Here is a 20,340-nt window from a genome sequence, read left to right as displayed (position 1 = left end):
AATGACAAATATTCTATAATTCCATTTATATGAGGTACCTAGAGTAGTCAAATTAAGGAAGTAAAAATAGTGGTTGCCAATGGCTGGAGGGAGAGGAAATGAGAGTTAGTGTTTAAAGGATACAGAGTTTCAGTTTGGGAAGATGAAAAAGTTCTGAAGATGGATGGTGGTGATTGCAAAATAATGTGAATGTAACTAATGCCATATGTGAACTGCACATTTAAAAATGGTTATAATGATAAATCTTACAGTTTATACAATAAAAAACAACAACTCCCACCTGGCCAGGTAGCTCAGTTGGTTAGAGCATTGTCCCAATACGTCAAGGTTGCGGATTCAACCCTCGGTCAAGGGCATATACAAAAGTCAACCAATGAATGCATAAATAAGTGGAACAAATTGATGTTTCTTTCTCTCTCTTCCCCTTCCTCTCTTTCTAAAATCAACTAAAAAAACAAACAAAAAACTCTCTCCCAAAAAAGGACAATGTCTTACACTGATTTAAAAAACAAAACAGAGTAAGAATATTTTTATAAATAAAAAGTTAAATACCAGAAGAGATCAATTTAGAGTGGGAGACTTGGGGATAAAAAGAGGGTGGGGTGGTTTAGGAGCTTGTTTCTCTAATTCAAGCCAAACATAGTATTGGCCAACTTTTAAATCTATGTATACTTTGACAAGAAAATGAAAATCTGAATGTCCAGTTTGTAAGAAGGCAAAATAATAAAATTTAACGCAATGAGTTACATCTTTCCAGAATACTGGAAACTTGAAACCTGAGCGACGACTTTGCTTTCTCTTGCTTAAGGATGTAGCCTTGCCAATACTGAGTTTTGTTCTAGAACTGAAAAAGCCCTATGTTTTTAAATATTCCCTTATATGGAACATTAAGTTTTATGCAATGGTGATGCAAGCCCTGATGATAAAAAGAGTAATGGGGTTGTAAGAATTTGGCTATTTTCTCAGTGATGACAGAACCTTCCTGTTCAAAGAACATCTGATGGCTTTGAGCCCCTTACACAGCCCAGGGACCAGGGACTAATCTTGCCAAGATATGTAAAGCCATCTCACTTCCATTGTGGAAAAATAAAAGGCAACTTATACTTTGGGTCTATGAGTGGTCTCTTTCTGCCAATCAGTAAGTGACTCAAAGTGCTCCAACTCTTAATCCTAAATTTCTCCTGACTCAAAACATTTTATAGAGTTGAATAGTATCTTTACTTCATTTAGGCAATGATGAAGAAATACAGTTTATATGTACTTGTCTGTGTGTGTCTGTTTTAAATTTCCAGTGAGAGAGGGAAATCTTAAATGTTTAAAGAATACTGAAGCCCCTTACAAAATTTATTTCATTTATGTAAAGCAAAATTCTACTGTTAGATATGATCAATCTCCCACTGCTTTAATTACAAATTCTCATCTGTCAACTATCCTTTTAAAAAAAAACTAACCATATTGTTCTTTATCTATAGTCAATTCCACAGTGCATAGATTTAGCAGAACCCCAAATTCGATACTTCTGGTACTCCGTGATCATGGAAAGAATCAATTAATTTTTTTAAAAATAAGAGTGCTATTGACTCTTACAAAGTGTTACAATAAAAATCTGGAAAATGAAGGTATAAAGACAATTGTGCAAATCCAGAAAACTAATTACACTATTAGCATTAAGGATATTTTAAAAAATTGACTTATTGTATACTGGTTAAAAGCTGGGCTCTGAAGTCACTCAGATAAGTGTTTGAAACCTGGCAAAATAAATCTCTCAGTTTCTTCTTATTTAAAGTGGGGAAAATAATAATACTTTCCTTATAGTGTTAGTGGAAGTATTAAATGAGAAAATGAGCTTAGCACAATACCTAGCATACTGTATCATATAGCACATGGCATATAACTATAGTTAAACAATAGATATATTTACAAAGTTGAAATCAGACTGAACAGGGGTGGGAAAAAGTAGAGTTGTATGTGAAATGTATTATTCATTATAATTTTATTTATTTGTATTATTTCCATATGACTGTAAATCTGCTTTTGCTCACCTCTTATGTACAGCCACATACTGCACAACAACATTTAAGTCAACAATGGGCCATATATACAATGGTGGTCCAATATAATTATAGTGGAGCTGAAAAATTCCTATTGCTTAGTGACTGTATTATTCACGTTTGTGGGGATACTGGTGAAAACAAGCTACTGTGCTGCCAGTTGAATAAAAGTTTAGCACACACAATTTATACTGTATACTAGTGGCCCAGTGCACAAATTTGTGCACATTGAAAGGAAATTAATTAGAAGAAATATTTTAATATCACTATTCATCCTTTATAATAGAAGTGTCAACCAAATTCATGATTGACAATGACAGATTGAAACACACGTGTATGACTGGCACCAGTGAGAGCTGCCCGAGTCAACATAGCCTTTTATATATACACTAGAGGCCCAGTGCAAGAAATTCATGCACTTGTGGGGGTGGGGGGGGGTCCCTCTCCCTCAGCCCGGCCTGCACATTCTCGCAGTCCAGGAGCCCTCGGGGGATATCTGAGTGGGGCTAAGCCAGTCGGACATCCTTAGCGCTACTGCGAAGACAGGAGAGGCTCCCACCACCACCGCTGTGCTCACCAGCCATGAGCCCAGCTCAGGGCTTCTGGCTGAACAGCACTCCTGTGGGAGCGCACTGACCACCAGGGGGCAGCTCCTGCATTGAGTGTCTGCCCCCTGGTGGTCAGTGAGCGTCATAGTGACTGGTCGTTCTGCCTTTCAGTCAATTTGCATATTAGCTTTTTATTATATAGGATATAAACTTGCTTAATTAGACCTGCTTTCTGATTTAGCTAAACTTTTTCCAGCCCAGTGAAGCACCACAACTTCTCTTTCAGGTAACTGAGCAACATAGCAGTAAATATCAATACGAAGCAGATTATTATTGTAGATCATGAAGGGAGAACAAAGGGTAAAATATTTAACTGCAGCAGTGTTTGACTATATTCTGCGCAGTGAGAAAACTTGAAGTCATTTTCAAGGTCCACCATTTCTTCTTTTCAGTGGGGTCAAGTTTCTAAACTTTCTAAATCTCCGTTTTCTGGCTAATGAAAAGAAAATAGGATTCTACCGAGTCTCCTATCTACCTACTCCAGGACTTCTGTGAGGATCAAATGAGATGAGGCACGGGAAAATGTTTCACAAATATTTGGATGAACTGTAAAATGTTTGCACCTGGCTATAAAGCAAGTCGTGTTCCTGGGCTGAAGAAGCTCCAAGGAGGCTAGTCGCTAGGGAGAGGAAGCCAGGTGTTGCTACATAACGTCATTACCCGGCGCCCACAGCCACGTTTCTGGGCTGCGCTTGGCTGTGGGCCACATTTTGCACCATGGGGTCTTGGCAGATTTGGCTGGGATTTGGCGGGGTGTTGCTCCGGGGTGGTGGTGGGGCCTGTGTCCCACTTAGGGGAAGCCAAGTGTTGCTTTATGGGTGCCAGGTCCACGGTGACGTTTCTCTGTAAATGGCCAGTGCGTGTCACAGCAGCTCCTGGTTGAATGTCTGCCCCCTGGTGGTCAGTGTGCATCATAGCGACCGGTTGGATGAACACTTAGCATAGTAGCCTTTTATATATATAGATAATACCTGATAATGATAATAAGCAACTGTTAATGGTTTATGTATTTACTATACTATACTATACTTAATTTACATATATACATATATATATATTTATTGATTTCCGGGAGGAAGGAAGAGAGATAGAAATATCAATGATGAGAGAGAATCATTGATCGGCTGCCTCCTACATGCCCTCTACTGGGGATCAAGCCTGCAACCCGGGCCCTTGACCAGAATCGAACCTGGGACCTTTCAGTTTGCAGGCTGACGCTCTACCCACTGAGCCAAACCAGCTAGGGCTATACTATACTTTTTTTTATACTATACCTTTTATCATTATTTTAGAGTATACTTTGTTTTTGGTTGTTGTTAATCCTCATTTGATATTTTTTCCATTGCTTTTCAGAGAGTGAAAGGGACGAAGGGAGGGGAGAGAGAGAAAAAGAGAAACATTGATGTGAGAGAGACATATCTACCAGCTGCCTCCAGTATGCGCCGAAGGGCAAGAGCGAACTTGCAACCCAGGCACATGCCCTTGACCGGGAATTGAACAAGAGACCCTTCAGTGCGCAGGCCAGTGTTCTTACCACTTAGCACCTGGCCAGGGCTAGACTGTACTCTTTACTTCAGCCTCATACACCTCATGTTTACCGTATCTCTTGATTGCATCATTTTCTTTTGTTTGATTTAATTTTATGTTGTTTTGTACAGTAACATGCTGTATAGACTTGTGGTCTAGGAGCAATAGGCTATACCAGCAATTTTCAGCCTGTGTGCCATGAGAAGTTTTAAACATGCAATAACTGACTATTTAGTCAAGGGCACTAACTTCTTTTCCTTTAGATTGTCAAATAAAAAAATGACAACAGCCAATGCAATAGCCATCGGGTGTGAATGAATCAAAATTATATCTGTTTGTGTGTTTTTTGCCAGATCAGCAAAATATATATTTTTTGGTGTGCCACAGAATTTTAGTAATTAGTAATTAGTTTATGTGCCATAAGATGAAAAAGGTTGAAAAATGCTGACCTACACCATATAGTAAGTTGGCTATACCACCTAGGTTTATATAGGTACATTCTATAATCTTTGTACAACAAAATTGCTTAACAATGAATTTCTTAGAACATATCCCCATTGTTAAGTGGCACGTGATTGTAGCTTCAAAGTTATTAAGCTCAAAATTTCAAAGAACACACACATATACTTATCCCTCAAAATAATAGCAAGGAAATTTAAGGAATATTTTAAGTAGGAAGATTGCTTTTGCACTCCTATTAAGAATGCCTTCTCTTATTTTGGAAATCTCCTAAAACTGCACTGGGTAACATTAACAACCTAAAATTGCCATGGGTAACAATAGTTGCACTAAGTTAATACTATATAAAACTCCATTTCCTGAAGGAAATAAGGTACCTGACCAAAAATTTTAGGTAGCAAACTTTCTGAATACATACACAAAATATATTAATGTATAAGTTACTACAGGTTACTAAACTTTTCCCCTAAAGAATTAATGATGACCTTTTTACAGCAGTGATCCACAACTAATCTCCAAATCAGCCTAAATTGGAAACTGTATTAAATGCAAAATAACCCTAAATATTTGAAAAAACACACAATGGTTTTCAAGAAAATTATTCCTATCAGAAAATAAAGCAACAAATAACCACAAGCATTTTGATAGTTGATAGGCCTTTCAAAAATATAATACTAAAAAATGTGTGAAATCCATCTATTATCATAGTTAGTTAATATTAATCATTATTTGTTGGAGGAAGGGAATGATTAGTTACACTGTTGCCTTAAAGTTCATGGTTGATCTAAAATCTGAAAAATCTGCTCACTACTTTTACTGGTTTAAACAGGTATGTGTGCACTTAGTTTTTATTTTTAAAAATCCTTTCTTTAAATGCACTTTTGAAAAATTTGCATTTTTACCCTAGAAATATGAGTACTGATTCAAAAATATAAATCTGAATCCTTCTAATGGCTCCTAGTTGTAATATGATGCATGGTTTATTGGAAGAAGTGAAACAGAACTGAATCAGTGTGCCCTTAGCCAATTACTTGCCTTTGAGCCTTGCTTTCCTCACTTATGAAATGGGAATAATGATCGTCCTAAACTCATATGGTTGTGATGATTGAAGACTATTCATAGGACCTGTTACTGAGTGAAAAGATCTGGCCCTATTTCCCTCTTTTACACCTCAAGTTGCCTGAACATACCTAGCTATTTCATGACTTTTTATAGGTTTCTGACTTCTATCACCCCACTTCCTTGGGTCCGTCTGACAAATGTTTACTTGTCAGTCAAGAAGACCCACTTCCAGGATCACCTTCCTCCCATGGAACTGTACTTCTCACCCTGCTTTATAATTACTTTTTAACCCATTCCTGAGAATGCTAAAGGAAGGACCAATGGCTCAGTCATCTCCATATTTCTCAGCACTAAGCAAAATCTCCAGTACATGGTAGATGGTCAATAATGACTGCAGAATGCACATAATTGGGTTTTCCACCATACTATGATATTAGCAAAGTGCCAAATGTGAAATGAACTAAGACAGAACCTTGGAGTTAAAGCTGTACCCACATGTTTGATAAGCATCAGATTCTTTTAGTTTTCAAGGTGAAATTTTTTAAAGTCACCTACTGTATGCAGCTAGGCCACCCTATTCATGCAAAAGAATAGTAGGAGTAAATGTTCTTGTCATTTTCATTTTTTCTTCCATGGCAGCATCATCCTGCTTTGGATTTAGATTACATCCTGACTTCACTGGGACTGTTTTCAAACAACAGAGCACACTGATGTACTTTCCTATCAAAAGCAAGGGTGCCAGCTATTGTGCTAGCCCCTGTCACTCACCTCAGCCACCTGCTGGGTCCCCACTCTGTGCTGAACCAGCCCCTCCATATTTGTAGCCATGGTGAAGCAAGATCATTAGAGAACCTGTTTGGAAAGATGCAGCAACTTCTATCAGGTGGGGAGAAACCAGGCTACTTGAAAAATATCAGCAATCAAAATTCATCTTTGGTAATGTTTTGTACAGATTTTCCCCTCTATAGAAAACAAGGCTAAGCATATCTGGATATGCTGCACCAAATTCTTCAATGACAGGTACCAAATTTAATTAGCATAAACAATATTATCAAAGTGTCAAATGTGGAATGAACTAAGACAGAACCTTGGAGTTAAAGCTGTACTTTCAATTTGGAAACAAAACTTCCCTTGGTAAATATAGACAAAGATGGATTTGGAACTTTAATTATCAGGTCTCTTGGGTTGTAACAGCTTGGTGCACCTCTCAGGGAGGTGGGAATCATACCTTTTTGTTTAGCTCCCTGCAACATTATGCTGAATAAGAAAGTGGCTATCTGAGAAAGGCGTGGTCAACTTTGAATACAGAGCAGTAGATTGCTATCATCAACTATACTTCTGTTATTATTGGCAGTGTGAGAACCGTACCCAGGTGCTAACACACCTCATTCTTAAGTGAAAAGGCAAATACTATCATTAACAAAGCAAAAAGTAAGTAGACTGCATTACTAAAGTGGGCTAAGAACATGGTACCCATACATTTATCATTTATATTTTAAGTCTTCATTAAATTAGAAAAACAAGACAATTCAGCTTCCTATTAATAGAATAACAACAACAGTGTGATCATTTGTAAAAATTGAGGAAGATCATCTAAAGACCAAAAATTGTGCTAATCTCCTGGGCCAGGATCATTTGAGTACTAGCATTTTTGATGTAACAGACCTCCTGGTCTCTTCAGGTCATAAAACATAGCTACCGCGAATAGTTCTTAAACCCATGCCATTAGAATACTCTACCACAAAGAATTCAGGGTAAAGAAATTCCACTTTATATCTAATTCCTGGACAAATCAGAAAGACTTCATTATTGACTGCACAGGTCCCATGATTAACAAGAGAACAAAGCTCTGGTATTTATTTCCAGCATTTACATATAAAAACTATATGGTACTACTGAATGTATAATATACACAAATGCATACACATTTCATTTGTTTGGCCCTTCCTCAATCACAAATTAGACTACTTCACAATGTAATTTTATAAACACTTTCCTGTATTTCTTACCTAAAATATTATCCTATATAATAAAAGCCCAGTGACCAAATGGCGGAACCACCAGGGGGCAGACGCTCAACGCAGGTGGTCAGTGCGCTCCCACAGTGGGAGCGCCACTCAGCTAACCAGGGTGAGCGGCACTCCCACAGTGGGAGCAGCCACTCAGAGGGTGGGTCCACAGCTGCTCAGCTGACCGATCCCCACAGGCCATGCCCCCCAACCAGTGCATGAATCCCGCACACTGGGCGTCTAAGTAGTACTTATAAGCACTGATCTCTATCAAGCCTTTCCACTCTCTGATGACTTTCTATATCATTCTATCCACTATTAGATAGTTCCTTCTATGATCATAATTCCCCTTCATATTACTTTATTGCCAACATGGTAATGAGAGAGATAGGTGCATGAAACTGTGATTGATAAATATAAAATAATTGGCCCCTGCCTTCAAGGAGACAACATCCTGTAAGAGCAGGTACTGCACCAACTGCCACAAGGATACCAGGTCACCAGTGTCAGTAATTCATCTTCACATAACAGTACATGATCTGAAATTATAGAGGTAGTGTTTCTGGTTATTTATTCTTTTTAATAAGTAGTTAAGACTTTTAACTTTTGTTTACTTTTCATTGTTTCTATAAGAAAAATCATAGAGAAACACTCTGATCTTTTCCCCTAGTTATAGTTTAGTTCCAACTAAAAGAAATAGAGGAAAAAAACATCATTTCACGTGTATCAGAAAAGTTTCTTAACAACTTGACTGTTGTTAAAAACACAATTATTGCATGTGAAAAGTCTAGAGTTTCTTCTTTTTCTATAAAAACAGAGCTCTCAAAAGAACTCTCTAAGGAATAAAGTGGATAAAGATAGCCAATAGGTATTATATAAGAAATAAAATCTAAACATGCAGCTGCAACTATTAATTTTACCACTTTTAGGTGTTACAAGCATTTCTGTTGCTGTTATTAACAGCTGTTTGGTGCAAGAAATTTATGAATTTGAATATCAGAAATATCAATTGGGAATATTATTATTTACTATAGAAATAAGAGTACTAGAAAGACATATCTATTGGGTTTCCCTAAAAGAGGTAGCTTAATCCTTCAAGTTTTGAGTTGAAGTGGATTTAATAGATGACTGACAGCCTGATAAAGATGACTTAGTAACTCAGAAAATTGTCTGTAATGACTCACTTGAACACTAAATTTATAGGCCAATCAACCTCACATAGGACTTGGGGGCTCCAAGATACTGCTAACGACCAGTGATTCTAGATGTTAGGTCACAAAGGAAGATGTAGTAATTAACATGTTTAGTTTAGAAAAGTTAAATATTAATTCTTTATTGATTACATAAATTATAAATATCTTCTGCTATGTAGCACATCTATTTACTTTATGGTGTCTTTTGATGAATAGCAGTTCTTAAATTTAATAAGGCTGAATTTGTCAATATTTTCTTTTATAATTTGTACTTTTATGTTTTATTTATAAAAATCCTATCCTACCTGAAGGTCAAAAGTATAATGTTATGCCCTGGCCGGTGTGGCTCGAGCAGTTGCAGCGGTTCTCAACCTGTGGGTCGCGACCCCTTTGGGGGTCGAACGACCCTTTCACAGGGGTCGCCTAAGACCATCTGCATATCAGATATTTACATTACGATTCATAACAGTAGCAAAATTACAGTTATGAAGTAGCAACGAAAATAATTTTATGGTTGGGGGTCACCACAACATGAGGAACTGTATTAAAGGGTCGTGGCATTAGGAAGGTTGAGAACCAGAGTTAGAGCATCATCCCATGCACCGAGGGGTCGTGGTTTCAATCCCCAGTCAGGGCACATACCTAGGTTGCAGGTTCAGCCCCTGGTTGGGGCACATGTGGAAGGCACCCGATAGACATTTCTCTCTTTCTCTTTCTCTCTCTTTCTCGCTCTCTCTCTCTCTCTCTCTCTCTCTCCCCCTCCCTCCCTCCCCCCCCCCTTTCCCCTTCCTCTCTCTCTAAAATCAGTAAAAACATATCCTTGGGTGAGGATTTTTTAAAAAGTATAATGTTATGTATTATAAATGTTAAAGAGTTTTGTCCCTCACATTTAAGTCCTCAATCCATCTGCAAATTGATTTTTGAGTTTGATGAGAAGAATCCATTTTTTCCCCCTTGTATGGATAATCAATTTTCCAGGACCATTTCTAAACAACCTATCCTTTTTGCCTACCATATCTCAGGCTGTATGTGTGGATGTAATTCTAGGTTCCCTATTCTATTCCACTACTGTTCTACTTATCTTTCTCCATGCCACTACCATTATCTTATTACTGCAGCTTTATAATAAACCTTGCTCTGTTAGGGCAAGTGCACCCCCCCACCCCATTTTGCTCTCTTGCCCATACCAACTTCCTAGACTATCTCAAACACTCATGACCCGGAGCAGCAACCTTTCTTTATAACTTAAATTCTTACAATTCTTGATCTCACTCTTGGTTTTCTGCCTCCAAAGCAGCTTCAGGCATCATCAACAGCAGTTTTGGAACTGCTTAAAAATGAACAAGGAGGAATGTGCACCTTCTGGAAAAATAAGCAAAGACAAAGAGTGAGAATAACATTGAGAGAGGTATTGAAAGAGAAATTATGAAAAACAAGTGCTTTCAATAAAGATTTAAATCCAGTGAAAGCAGGTGAGAGGGTAATTTCAAAAAATATTTTCCATTTCATCATTTTTGAAAATATGCTAAGTCACAAACCATATTTTATTCTCATATATAAATAAGAAAGAGGGCCTTCTTTCAGGATATCACAATGAAAGACATCAGGGAAAATATTTAACTCAAGTGCATAGGTTAAAAAAAAAAAAAGATAATGCCAGAGGGTAAGATTCTCACCTGAGAGCTTCTCTTACTGCTACTACAGAAATAGGAAATCCTAAAGACAGAAAGACCACATAGTAGGAAGGAAAGGTAGAGCACTTTGACAATGGTTGTCAATTAGGGGGCATCCCCCTAAAATGAGAAGCTCCAGGGAACAGTGTATTGTGCCCACATGTAGTTTGAAAAACCAGTCACTAGCACAATATAATTTTGCATTTGAAGTCTGAAAAAAAAAAGAACAACCTACTGTTTTGATACTACAAACTAGAAAAAAAAAACACATTTAAAAACAACCTTCTTGGCTGGTGGAGCTAAGCATGGTAATACTGAGAGTAACTGACATTTCCTGAATGATTACTATACACCAGGAACTGTACTTATAAGCACTGTGAACAAAACATTATTTTTCTTGGTACGGAAACTTGAGGTCTTCAAAGGTTGGTCCTTGACCTATTCGGCTCCCTAACCCTTGAAAATTGCTCCCACACACAAATAATGTTCCCGGAAAAGACCAAATAGCTTAAGTAAAAAAAGAAACTGCTACAGAATATTTTTCAACGGTAATTTTAAGCTAATCAAGTTGAACAACTACCAATCCTTTTTAAGCAACTGCTGTGAAATAGTAAATGAATTGACTGCTGAGAATTAACAATGACAATAATAAAAGGAGAAAGTCTTTGTCCTTGAAGAATTTTAGAAGGAAACCAATAAAAGCTATGCAGTGTTAAATGCTACAATGAATATCCAAAGGAAGAAGCATCTCGCTCTGCTTGTGGTAGTTTTATAGGAGAGAAGCTGGTTCTTGAAGGAAGAGTAGAAATTCAATAAGCAAAGAGGAGAATGGGGAGAGTTCTAAGCAGAGATGACAGCTCATACAAACTGGTAGGTATGAAAGAGAACGACATATTTGAGGAACAGTAGGAAATCTGGTGCGGGATTATTGGAGAGGTCGGGGAGGAGAGAGGCTGATACAATAGCTAACAGAGAACTATCAGAGGTTTGGCAGAAAAATGAAGTAATCACATCTGGATCTTAAAAAATTCCTTTAGGCAACAATGTGATGATAAAAAAGGAGAGACTACAAATGGAGGGCCAGTTAGAAAGTGGTGGCAACAAAGACTATGAAGTATGAAGGCACAGTCTTAAACTTAATTTGAATGTGAGTTTTTCCTGTATTGCACATGTATGACAACAGGGCACAGTACATAAAAACTATAATACAGACCATAGGATGATGGAAGTAAAACTATTATTGCTTGTCTTTATGCAAGCGTAGGTTTTATAACATATTCTTTCAACTACAATGAGATCAAAGAAGTAGAGAAAACTATGGTGACTTTGAATAAGCTCTTCTAGGCTCACAAAAAGTGTACAGCTGACCAAACTTTGCAACCAAGGTTTCCTTTGTGAAGCAGAGCTACAAACCCCACTGCAGTGAAAGCTTGGCTCTGATTGTGAACACCTGAATACCCAGTAAGTCACCAGGACAGCTCAACTATGTTCTCCACAGGGGCAGGCTTAGGAGCCAGGGTCTCAAATAACAATAAACAAGCCCTGGGACAAGGAAACTCTGTCTTTATTGATAGGAATGGGTGAGTCTTCCTTTCCCTTCACAATCAACTGATTCACATTATCCATATTTATGTATTGCATGGCCCATAATTATATAACATTCAAAAATATCTACTGTCTTGATAGTTTCTCATCTAAACAAATATACTGGGTTGTAAGGCTTTGGCACTAAGTTGATCTTTCTGATACTAAACCACATGAGGTTATTGTGAAGATTAGATCTTAAATATGTATGTAAGAGCCTAACTCAGTGCCAGGCACATAACAGACATACAATACATGGAAGCTACTATTGGTACAAGGAGATGGTGCCACTTTTACTTTCTCAAAGAAATTTGAAAGCAATAACTCAAATTTATAAAATGTGTATTACACTTAGAAATAGGTCTCTCATTTTGACATAAGATCCACATGAAATTAACTATATTTACATGCATCATATGCTCACATAGCATTTGTAATTCATTGTTAAATTGTATTAACTGGGCAAAATGAAAGGACTAAATTAAGATAAATCTCACAAATATTTAAAAATAAACCAATACCTAATAACTATTTTCAAAATACTATATGGGTAATAGAACTTCTTGATAGGTCCAAGATATTCAGTGTAAGTTTTGTTATGCTGTGACTGTCAAGAGTCTTTTCTTTTTATTGATTTCAGAGAGAGAGAAACATCAATGAGGAGAGAGAATCATTGATTGGCTGCCTCCTGCATGCCCCAGTGGGGATTGAGCCCACAACCCGGGCATGTGCCCTGACCGGGAATCGAACTGTGACCTCCTGGTTCATAGGTCAACGCTCAACCACTGAGCAACACCAGTTGGGCTGTCAGTCTTTTTTTTTTTTTTTTTTTTTTTTTAATATATTTTATTGAGAGGAAGGGAGAGAGATAGAGAGCCAGAAACATCAATGAGAGAGAAACATCGATCAGCTGCCTCCTGCACATCTCCCACTGGGGATGTGCCCGCAACCCAGGTACACGCCCTTGACCGGAATCGAACCCGGGACCCTTCAGTCCGCAGGCCGACGCTCTATCCACTGAGCCAAACCGGTTTCGGCCAGAGTTTTTTTATTCATACTCATGGGAAAATAAAAACTGAAGAATCTAGATAGCCTGAAAGAGGATTTTAAAAAAGAGAGAAACACATAGCTAAAGATTTGAAATCACAGATCAAGACTTGAAACCAGGTTATGGAAATCAAGCGGCAGATTTAATATAATAAAATGTTCATCAAAAGAAAGGCTCATGGGGATGCCTCTAAGGTCAAGTTCAGATATACATCCTGCCACTTCAATCAGAAACCCTGCCACTACTTAAACTCAAAGATTACTTGCTTTTAGGTCAGGTGATTCCCTGCCCTACACAAGAAACTTATTACAAGTCTGGACTACAAGAAAGGGACAGCAATGATATATGTGTGCTAGGGGGTGGGAGGTGAGGTGGTAAAGTTTGAACAGTGGGGAAAGAAGTGGTTCTCATCTATGGAGTTCTCATGTTACCAGAGCAGTGCTACAACTTTCTGTGCGACTTCTTGTAAAAAAAAAAAAAAAATCATTGCACACTGCATGATTTTCCTCACGTTTCTAGGGGCCTAAGTGTAAGGGTGATAAGAACTCTCTTCATTTCTATTAGTGTGAGCCAGGGACAGATGGATGGAAGGAAAGCAGGACAGACTTCCTGAGATTTTACAATGTGCCTTATATAAAAGGAGGCATCATTTAATCCTTAAAATACCTCCTGATTAGGTATTATTAGCACTACCAATACATACAGAAAAAAAACAGACTCAGAAGTTTAATCAACTTGTTTCAAGTCTTCCAGGCCTCTCTGACTCTAAGAACACAACATCCCCTCTATATCAGTATCCTTCAAAATAATTTCCCAGAAAAAGTCAAGAGGGAGGAATCTTTTAAAGTGACAGGAGAGCAGCTAGGGAACAAATTGCTTGAATCAATAAGCTAGATCATTTAATAACTAGTTTATACAATCACTAATTCCTAAATACAGCAGGTCCTTGAATAATGTTATTTTGTTATAACGTTGATGAGATACCCTAGAAACTTAACTCTTGTTTATATCCAGTAGCCTAGCATTACATGTTTCACTTAAAGTCACATAATCTATTGACAACATTCTTAGTATGTGCCTTTTGATGCAATGCTATCTTTCCTTCATTTGAAAATTTCCTTTTTTAAAAAACCATCTTTTACTTTAGAAAAGAAACAAATTTAATTTTTTAAAAATCCGCATTGCATTAAGTAACAAACATGTTCTGATTACATCTTTTCAGCCAAGGGCTGACCTAAAACTCTGTGCTTTCAACCATGGTAAAGGTGATTTTTCAATTCCAGGCTTACTTAACCTAGTAAAAAGATGTATTATTGCAGAAGCAATAAGGGAGGGTGAGAGAAAGAGAATGAGAGTGGTAAAGAGGCAGGCAGTTATTGAAAGTGCATGTGTGGGCAGACAGTAAGAAACTTTTTTTTTTGCCTTTGTTTTTTTTTTGTGTTTTTTTTTTGCTATCAATACGTGAACAATAAAGGTAAGTAAGATGGCTCCCAGTAAAACCATGAAGCCTTCAAGTTTGAGTCTAGCACTGCCAGCTTCTCCTCCTCACTCTTCAGTAGCATTCACCCAATTTTCTAGGCCTCAATACCTTCTTCTTTCACACCTTCCACTAATCCAAACAGGACAGAATGATACCCTCTTTTACACTTGGAATGAAACTCCTCCCTATCAACTTATTAACATTTCCAGGGCTTAGAATAATTATGGAATGAAAGGTTTCACCTCCTATGTAGGGACTTCAGGCCTATTACAGTGGGAGAGTTAATTTTTATTGTCCCTAAAAATCACATTTCCCCCCTGAGGTTAGCTTTCATCATTATAGGCTACCTGGAGTCCAGGAGTGAAGCAAAAACATCAGTTGAGTGTCTGAGCTAGCCTATTTCTTTCTCAACCTAATAATTCACTTCCCATACCTCTGCTCCAAGACTCCAGATGCCAGGGGTATGAATCTGCTCCTTCTCTCCTCGTAATAATGCCTATGCCAATGCCCTCATCTGAACTGTCATCCTTTCTATCCACTACCACTCATTATTGGGAGCTATGCTAGTTGAGTTGCAATTTCCAAACAGTCATGACTTTTGGTACAGAGCTCCTGTTGCTTAAAACTCTCTAGCACTCAAGGCACCTGAAGAGAGGATGGGGAACAGGTAGCAGAAATAGATGGCAAGGGATATGGGGAAGGAATGGCAGGGATGGGAGGGAATTACAAAGATAATCTCAGCCTCCAGTCATGTTAGGTTGCAAGCGAGACTCCAACAAATAAGAGCTTATCTTTTACAATGTGCGACAGGAACACGAATGTGTACATCACGTTAAAGATGATAATCACACATGGAGGAAAAGTCAACATTATTTAAGTTTCTCATTACCAGTAATAAAGTAAAAAGAGCTAAACAAAACTCTTGCAAAGTGTTGCATCAGGTGTGAGGCTGGACTTGAGCTCTAAGATGGATTCCTTCACAGATTCCTCCTGTGTGGTACTGATTAAAGGGAACTAGTATCTGCTCTGGGACGTGCTTTGGGACTGAAGGAGCATATGACACACAGGTAAGAGAACTCAAAGATAAAAACCCCAAATGAGAGCTCTCAATATGTGGAGACACTAAGACAGCTAGACACAAAAGGCCAGTGGTTCAGTACCAAGGTTGAAGGGGGTCTGCTCTACACAGGTCCACCTGCCTTGTTCTATGTAACCTGGACAAGTGACTCCTACTCTTGGCCCCAATCTCAGTGTTGGTGCCCCCCTCCCCATTTTAAAAGTGGGAAATCTATAAGCCTCAGATAGGCTACCCACTCAACATTCCAGAGACAGGCGCTGAACTGTTACTTGACTTCTTGGAGACAAATGTTAAGACTTTCCGGAATTCCTCGAAAAGTAAGATTATTACACATATGGGTTTTATTTTCTGTAAAGGCATGTTCATGAAAACAAAATTTCAAGGTCATCTTAAATACAACTGTTGAAAGCAATAAGTATTTTCACGTTGTAAAACAACATTAAACTATCAGGTTCTTTAGTTACTCTGAGTAATTAATTCAAGGAATCAAAATTGTTGAACAAGTGGTACCAAAAATTCCTGTAACAGGATAGAAGAATCAAAAACCAAAGATTTAAATAAAAGTGTGACTGCTAATTGGTCTTAAAATATTTTAACATTTTATTTTTAAAATCAGTATTATATAGCCCTGGCCAGTGTGGCTCAATTGGTTGAGCCATGTCCCATGCACCGAAAGTTCAGTGGTGTGATTCCAGTCTGGGCACATGGGGTTGCAGGCTCCATCCCCAGTAGGGGTGTGTGCAGGAGGCAACTGATGAATGTTTCTCTGTATCATTGATTTTTTTCTCTCTCTCTCCCTTCTCTCTCTAAAATAAAAAATAAAAACACATAAAAAGTAAGTAGTATGTAAAAAAGTCAACAAAAATGGTCTATTTACCAGACTTTCAGGTGGAAGCTTAACATGTACTTTGCAAAGTAAGCTTTTAAACTTGGGAAAGCAATTAAAAGGTTATTCTTCAATAATTCTGTTACATGAATCCATTTATCTTTGGAAGAATAAATATTTAAAATTAATGGCTACATCAAAATAAAAAGCTTCTGCACAGCTAAGGAAAACATCAACAAAATGAAGAGGGATCCCACTGTATGGGAGAACATATTTGCAAATGATACATCTAATATGGGATAAATTTCCAAAATATATAAAGAACTCATATAACTTAACAAAAGGAAGATAAATAATCCAATGAAAAAATGAGCAAAGGACCTAAATGGACACTTCTGCAAAGCAGACATGCAGATGGCCAAGAGACATAAGAAAAAATGTTCAAAATCACTAATCACCAGAGAGATGCAACTTAAAACGACAATGATGTATCATCTCACACCTGCCAGAATGGCTAGCACCAACAAATCAACAAACAAGCGCTGGCGAGGATGTGGAGAAAAGGGAACCCTAGTACACTGCTGGTGGGAATGCAGACTGGTGCAACCACTATGGAGAATAGTATGGAGTTTCCTCAAAAAATTAAAAACGGAACTGTCATTTGACCCAGTGATCCCACTTCCAGCAATCAGAAAGAATACATGCACCCCTATGTTCACAGCAGAGCTATTTATAATAGCTAAGATGTGGAAAGAGCTCAAGTGCCCATCAGCAGATGAGTGCATAAAAAAAGCTGTGGTAGATTTACATAATGAAATACTATGCAGCTGTAAAAAAGCAGGATCTTTTACCCTCCGAGACAGCATGGAGGAACCTGGAGACTATTATCCTAAATGAAATAAGCCAGCAGAGAAAGACAAGTACCACATGATCTCACTTACATGTGGAATCTAATGAACAAAATAAATTGATGAACAAAGTAGATCCAGAGACATGGAAGCATGGAACAGACTGATGAACCTCAGAGGGAAGGCAGGAAGAGAACTTATATGCGTATATGCATAACCTATGGACAGAGACAATAATATGGTGAAGGCCTGCAGGGAGGGAGGGCAGGGAGTGTTAGAGCAGAGTGGAGGGGGCCAATAGTGTTAAAAGGGACAACTGTAATACTCTCAACAATAAAAATAAATTTTTAAAAAATAAAAATAAAAATGACCACAGAGACTTTCAACTCTCATCTCCCTGCAAACCTACTTCTCTGTTCTTTTATCCCCTGTGATAGAGAAACAAAGACTAGCATTTTTAATTTCAATAAAATTATATTGGTGCTGTTTCTTCAGTTAAAGCAGTGGTTCTCAACCTCTGGCCCTTTAAATACAGTTCCTCATGTTGTGACCCAACCATAACATTATTTTCGTTGCTACTTCATAACTGTAATGTTGCTACTGTTATGAATCGTAATGTAAATATCTGATATGCAGGATGGTCTTAGGCGACCCCTGTGAAAGGGTCGTTCGACCGCCAAAGGGGTCGCGACCCACAGGCTGAGAACTGTTGAGTTAAAGTAAATGACATGGTTATATTTGGACTATTTGTTTATTAATGAGTTCCATATGAACTCATCAACTTTCATTAATTTACTTTGTAATTCAGTTTATTATTAAGTTATCTATTCTGGTCTTTAAAAAGAACTAAACATAAAATCAACATATAAGTGGGTAAAAAGAAATTCATGTCTCCAGTCAGTGCCATCTATGAGGAGCCACTTTCTAAAATCATCCAAATACTGTAACAGATATTTTATTGCTGGCACTGCTATCTGAATTGCCAAACAAGCCCCCACAAAAAGGTACCATTAATGAGCAGTAACTTAGTTCCCAGTGATATCATAAATTATCAATTAATTCACTCACCAAATAGTGCCAGGCACTCTGCTAAGTGCTGGAAATATAATGAACAAAATAATTCCTGCTCCCATGCAGTTTCCCGCATGGTAAGGGGAACACATATCAATCAGTCATATAATGGAGTATAATTACAAAGTGAGACTAAGGTTATAATGGAAAAATACAGTGTAGTAAAAGAATCTGATCTAGATTGGCCCTGGGCATCAGAGAGGGCTACCCTGAGGAAGTGATGCTTGAGCTGAGATCTGCAGGACTAGGGTAGGTATGTGTGTGGTGTGTGTGTGTATGGGTGTATGGGGGGGGGGGGGCGTGGAAGAGGGCTTGTGAGGATTTCAGGTTGAGGGGACAGCATGTGAAAGGGCCTGGGGTTAAGGTGAGTCACGGTTGAAGTTGAAGGCAAGCCAGTGTGTTTAGAGCACAGGGGGTCAGGGGTACTGCGATAAGAAAATGATGGAACATCTTAGAAAGTTTTAAAACAGCAGGAAAAGGACCTCCACAATTACAAAGGTTCTAGTGGGGTATGAACAACGTAATGCTTGTAAGAGTCTTGTAAATTGTAAAGCACCCCATACTTTTTGCTAGACTATTGGTTCCATTTGTTTTCTTAACAAATTTTTGGTCTGGATGCCAATTAATAACCAAAAGCAGAACAGTCAAAACTAGAACCCCAGTGTTCCAATCCAGTGTTTTGCCCCTATACCACATGATTAAAAATTTCACCATTTATATCCTTTAATTCCAATTATAAGTATTTACTATGTGCAAGGCGCTTTATTTACATTGACCCATTTAATCCTCAATTCTAGAAGGTTCTATTATTGTCCAGATGAGGACAGTAAGGCTCAAAAACGTTAAGTAACTTACCCAAAGTCACACAGCTAGTAAATGCTGACACTGTTAACCAACACAGTAATTAGCTTTGGCTTAAAACATTTTGTGTGTGTGTGTGTGTATGTATATATGGGGATGAGAGAGGGAGAAAACAGAACTTGTGTATAGAAGCACATTCACACGTTTTAGTCATCTCTGTATTCCAGTCTGGCACCTAATTCCTGAGGTATTCAGGGGCCTGCAAATACCTGATGAACTGAAGATGGATATAAGGGGCTGACAAAGGATTTGAATCTGTGATTTTCTGAGGCTTTCCCCCCAAGTCATATATTTATCAGCAATTCATTTATGGCTGTATTTTCCTTGACTCTTTCTTTTTCATTGTTAAATTGAAGATTTACTATTACCTTTGTCATATTTCACAGACTTTAGCCTGGAGATAGAGTAGAGTGATAGAAAGAACAACAAACTAGTTCTAACCAATTTATAGCCTGTTCCCAATCATACCAAATGCTTTCTTTCCTTCCTGGGCCTTTACACCTGTGGTTCGTTTCTCTCTCTCTCTCTCTCTCTCTCTCTCTCTCTCTCTCTCCCCCCCCCCCCCCTCCTTAGGTTCCTTGGTTCAAGCACCACCTTACAGACGCCCTCTCTGAACACCCAATCTAAATTTGTCTCCTCATATCTTCTTTAATTCAGTTTCATTTCTTTTCTGGAATTTGCCATTCTCTGAAATCATATTTTTATTTGTCTATTCATCCCCATCCCCAATTCTAAGAGGGGAGAGAGGCCTTGTCTAGCTAGTTCTCTGGATGTATCCCCAGTGCCCCCAAACTAAGCAAACAAGCATTTAATGAATGAATGAGAAGAGAATTACCTGATTCACCTGTGTTCTCTCAAGCCCTCAATACATTTAAGCTTTCCATTCCTGGCGCTTCTACACCCGATTTCCAACAATAACACCATTTTTACATCACTCTGGGGTTCACAAAGTAGCCTTGACT

The 20,340-nt window shown here is 38.1% G+C and overlaps 1 protein-coding gene across 8 annotated transcripts in view; it reads right to left on the bottom strand.

The window, feature by feature from the left end:
- The window catches only part of NR2C2 (nuclear receptor subfamily 2 group C member 2), an 83,957-nt gene extending 63,617 nt beyond the window's left edge, over positions 1-20,340 (bottom strand). For 5 of the 8 annotated variants that reach the window (XR_002827999.1, XR_002827998.1, XM_006083798.3 and 2 more), the window contains exons 1-3: positions 20,214-20,340; positions 10,167-10,271; positions 6,476-6,559 (exon numbers count right to left, since the gene is read on the bottom strand). Coding sequence is in view for 4 of the 8 variants with exons in the window: in XM_006083798.3 (XP_006083860.1) it covers positions 6,476-6,535 (60 nt within the window). In the remaining 4 variants the exon portion in view is untranslated. The remainder of the gene's footprint in view (positions 1-6,475; positions 6,560-10,166; positions 10,272-20,213) is intronic. The other 3 variants (XM_023749629.1, XM_006083796.2, XM_006083799.3) reach the window with 3 other exon arrangements.

The sequence above is a fragment of the Myotis lucifugus genome, unplaced genomic scaffold (assembly GCF_000147115.1).
Source record: "Myotis lucifugus unplaced genomic scaffold, Myoluc2.0 scaffold_8, whole genome shotgun sequence".
NCBI classification, from domain to species: Eukaryota; Metazoa; Chordata; class Mammalia; order Chiroptera; family Vespertilionidae; genus Myotis; species Myotis lucifugus.
Note: the sequence above shows the minus strand (reverse complement) of the source record. Positions and strands in the feature narration are given on the sequence as shown.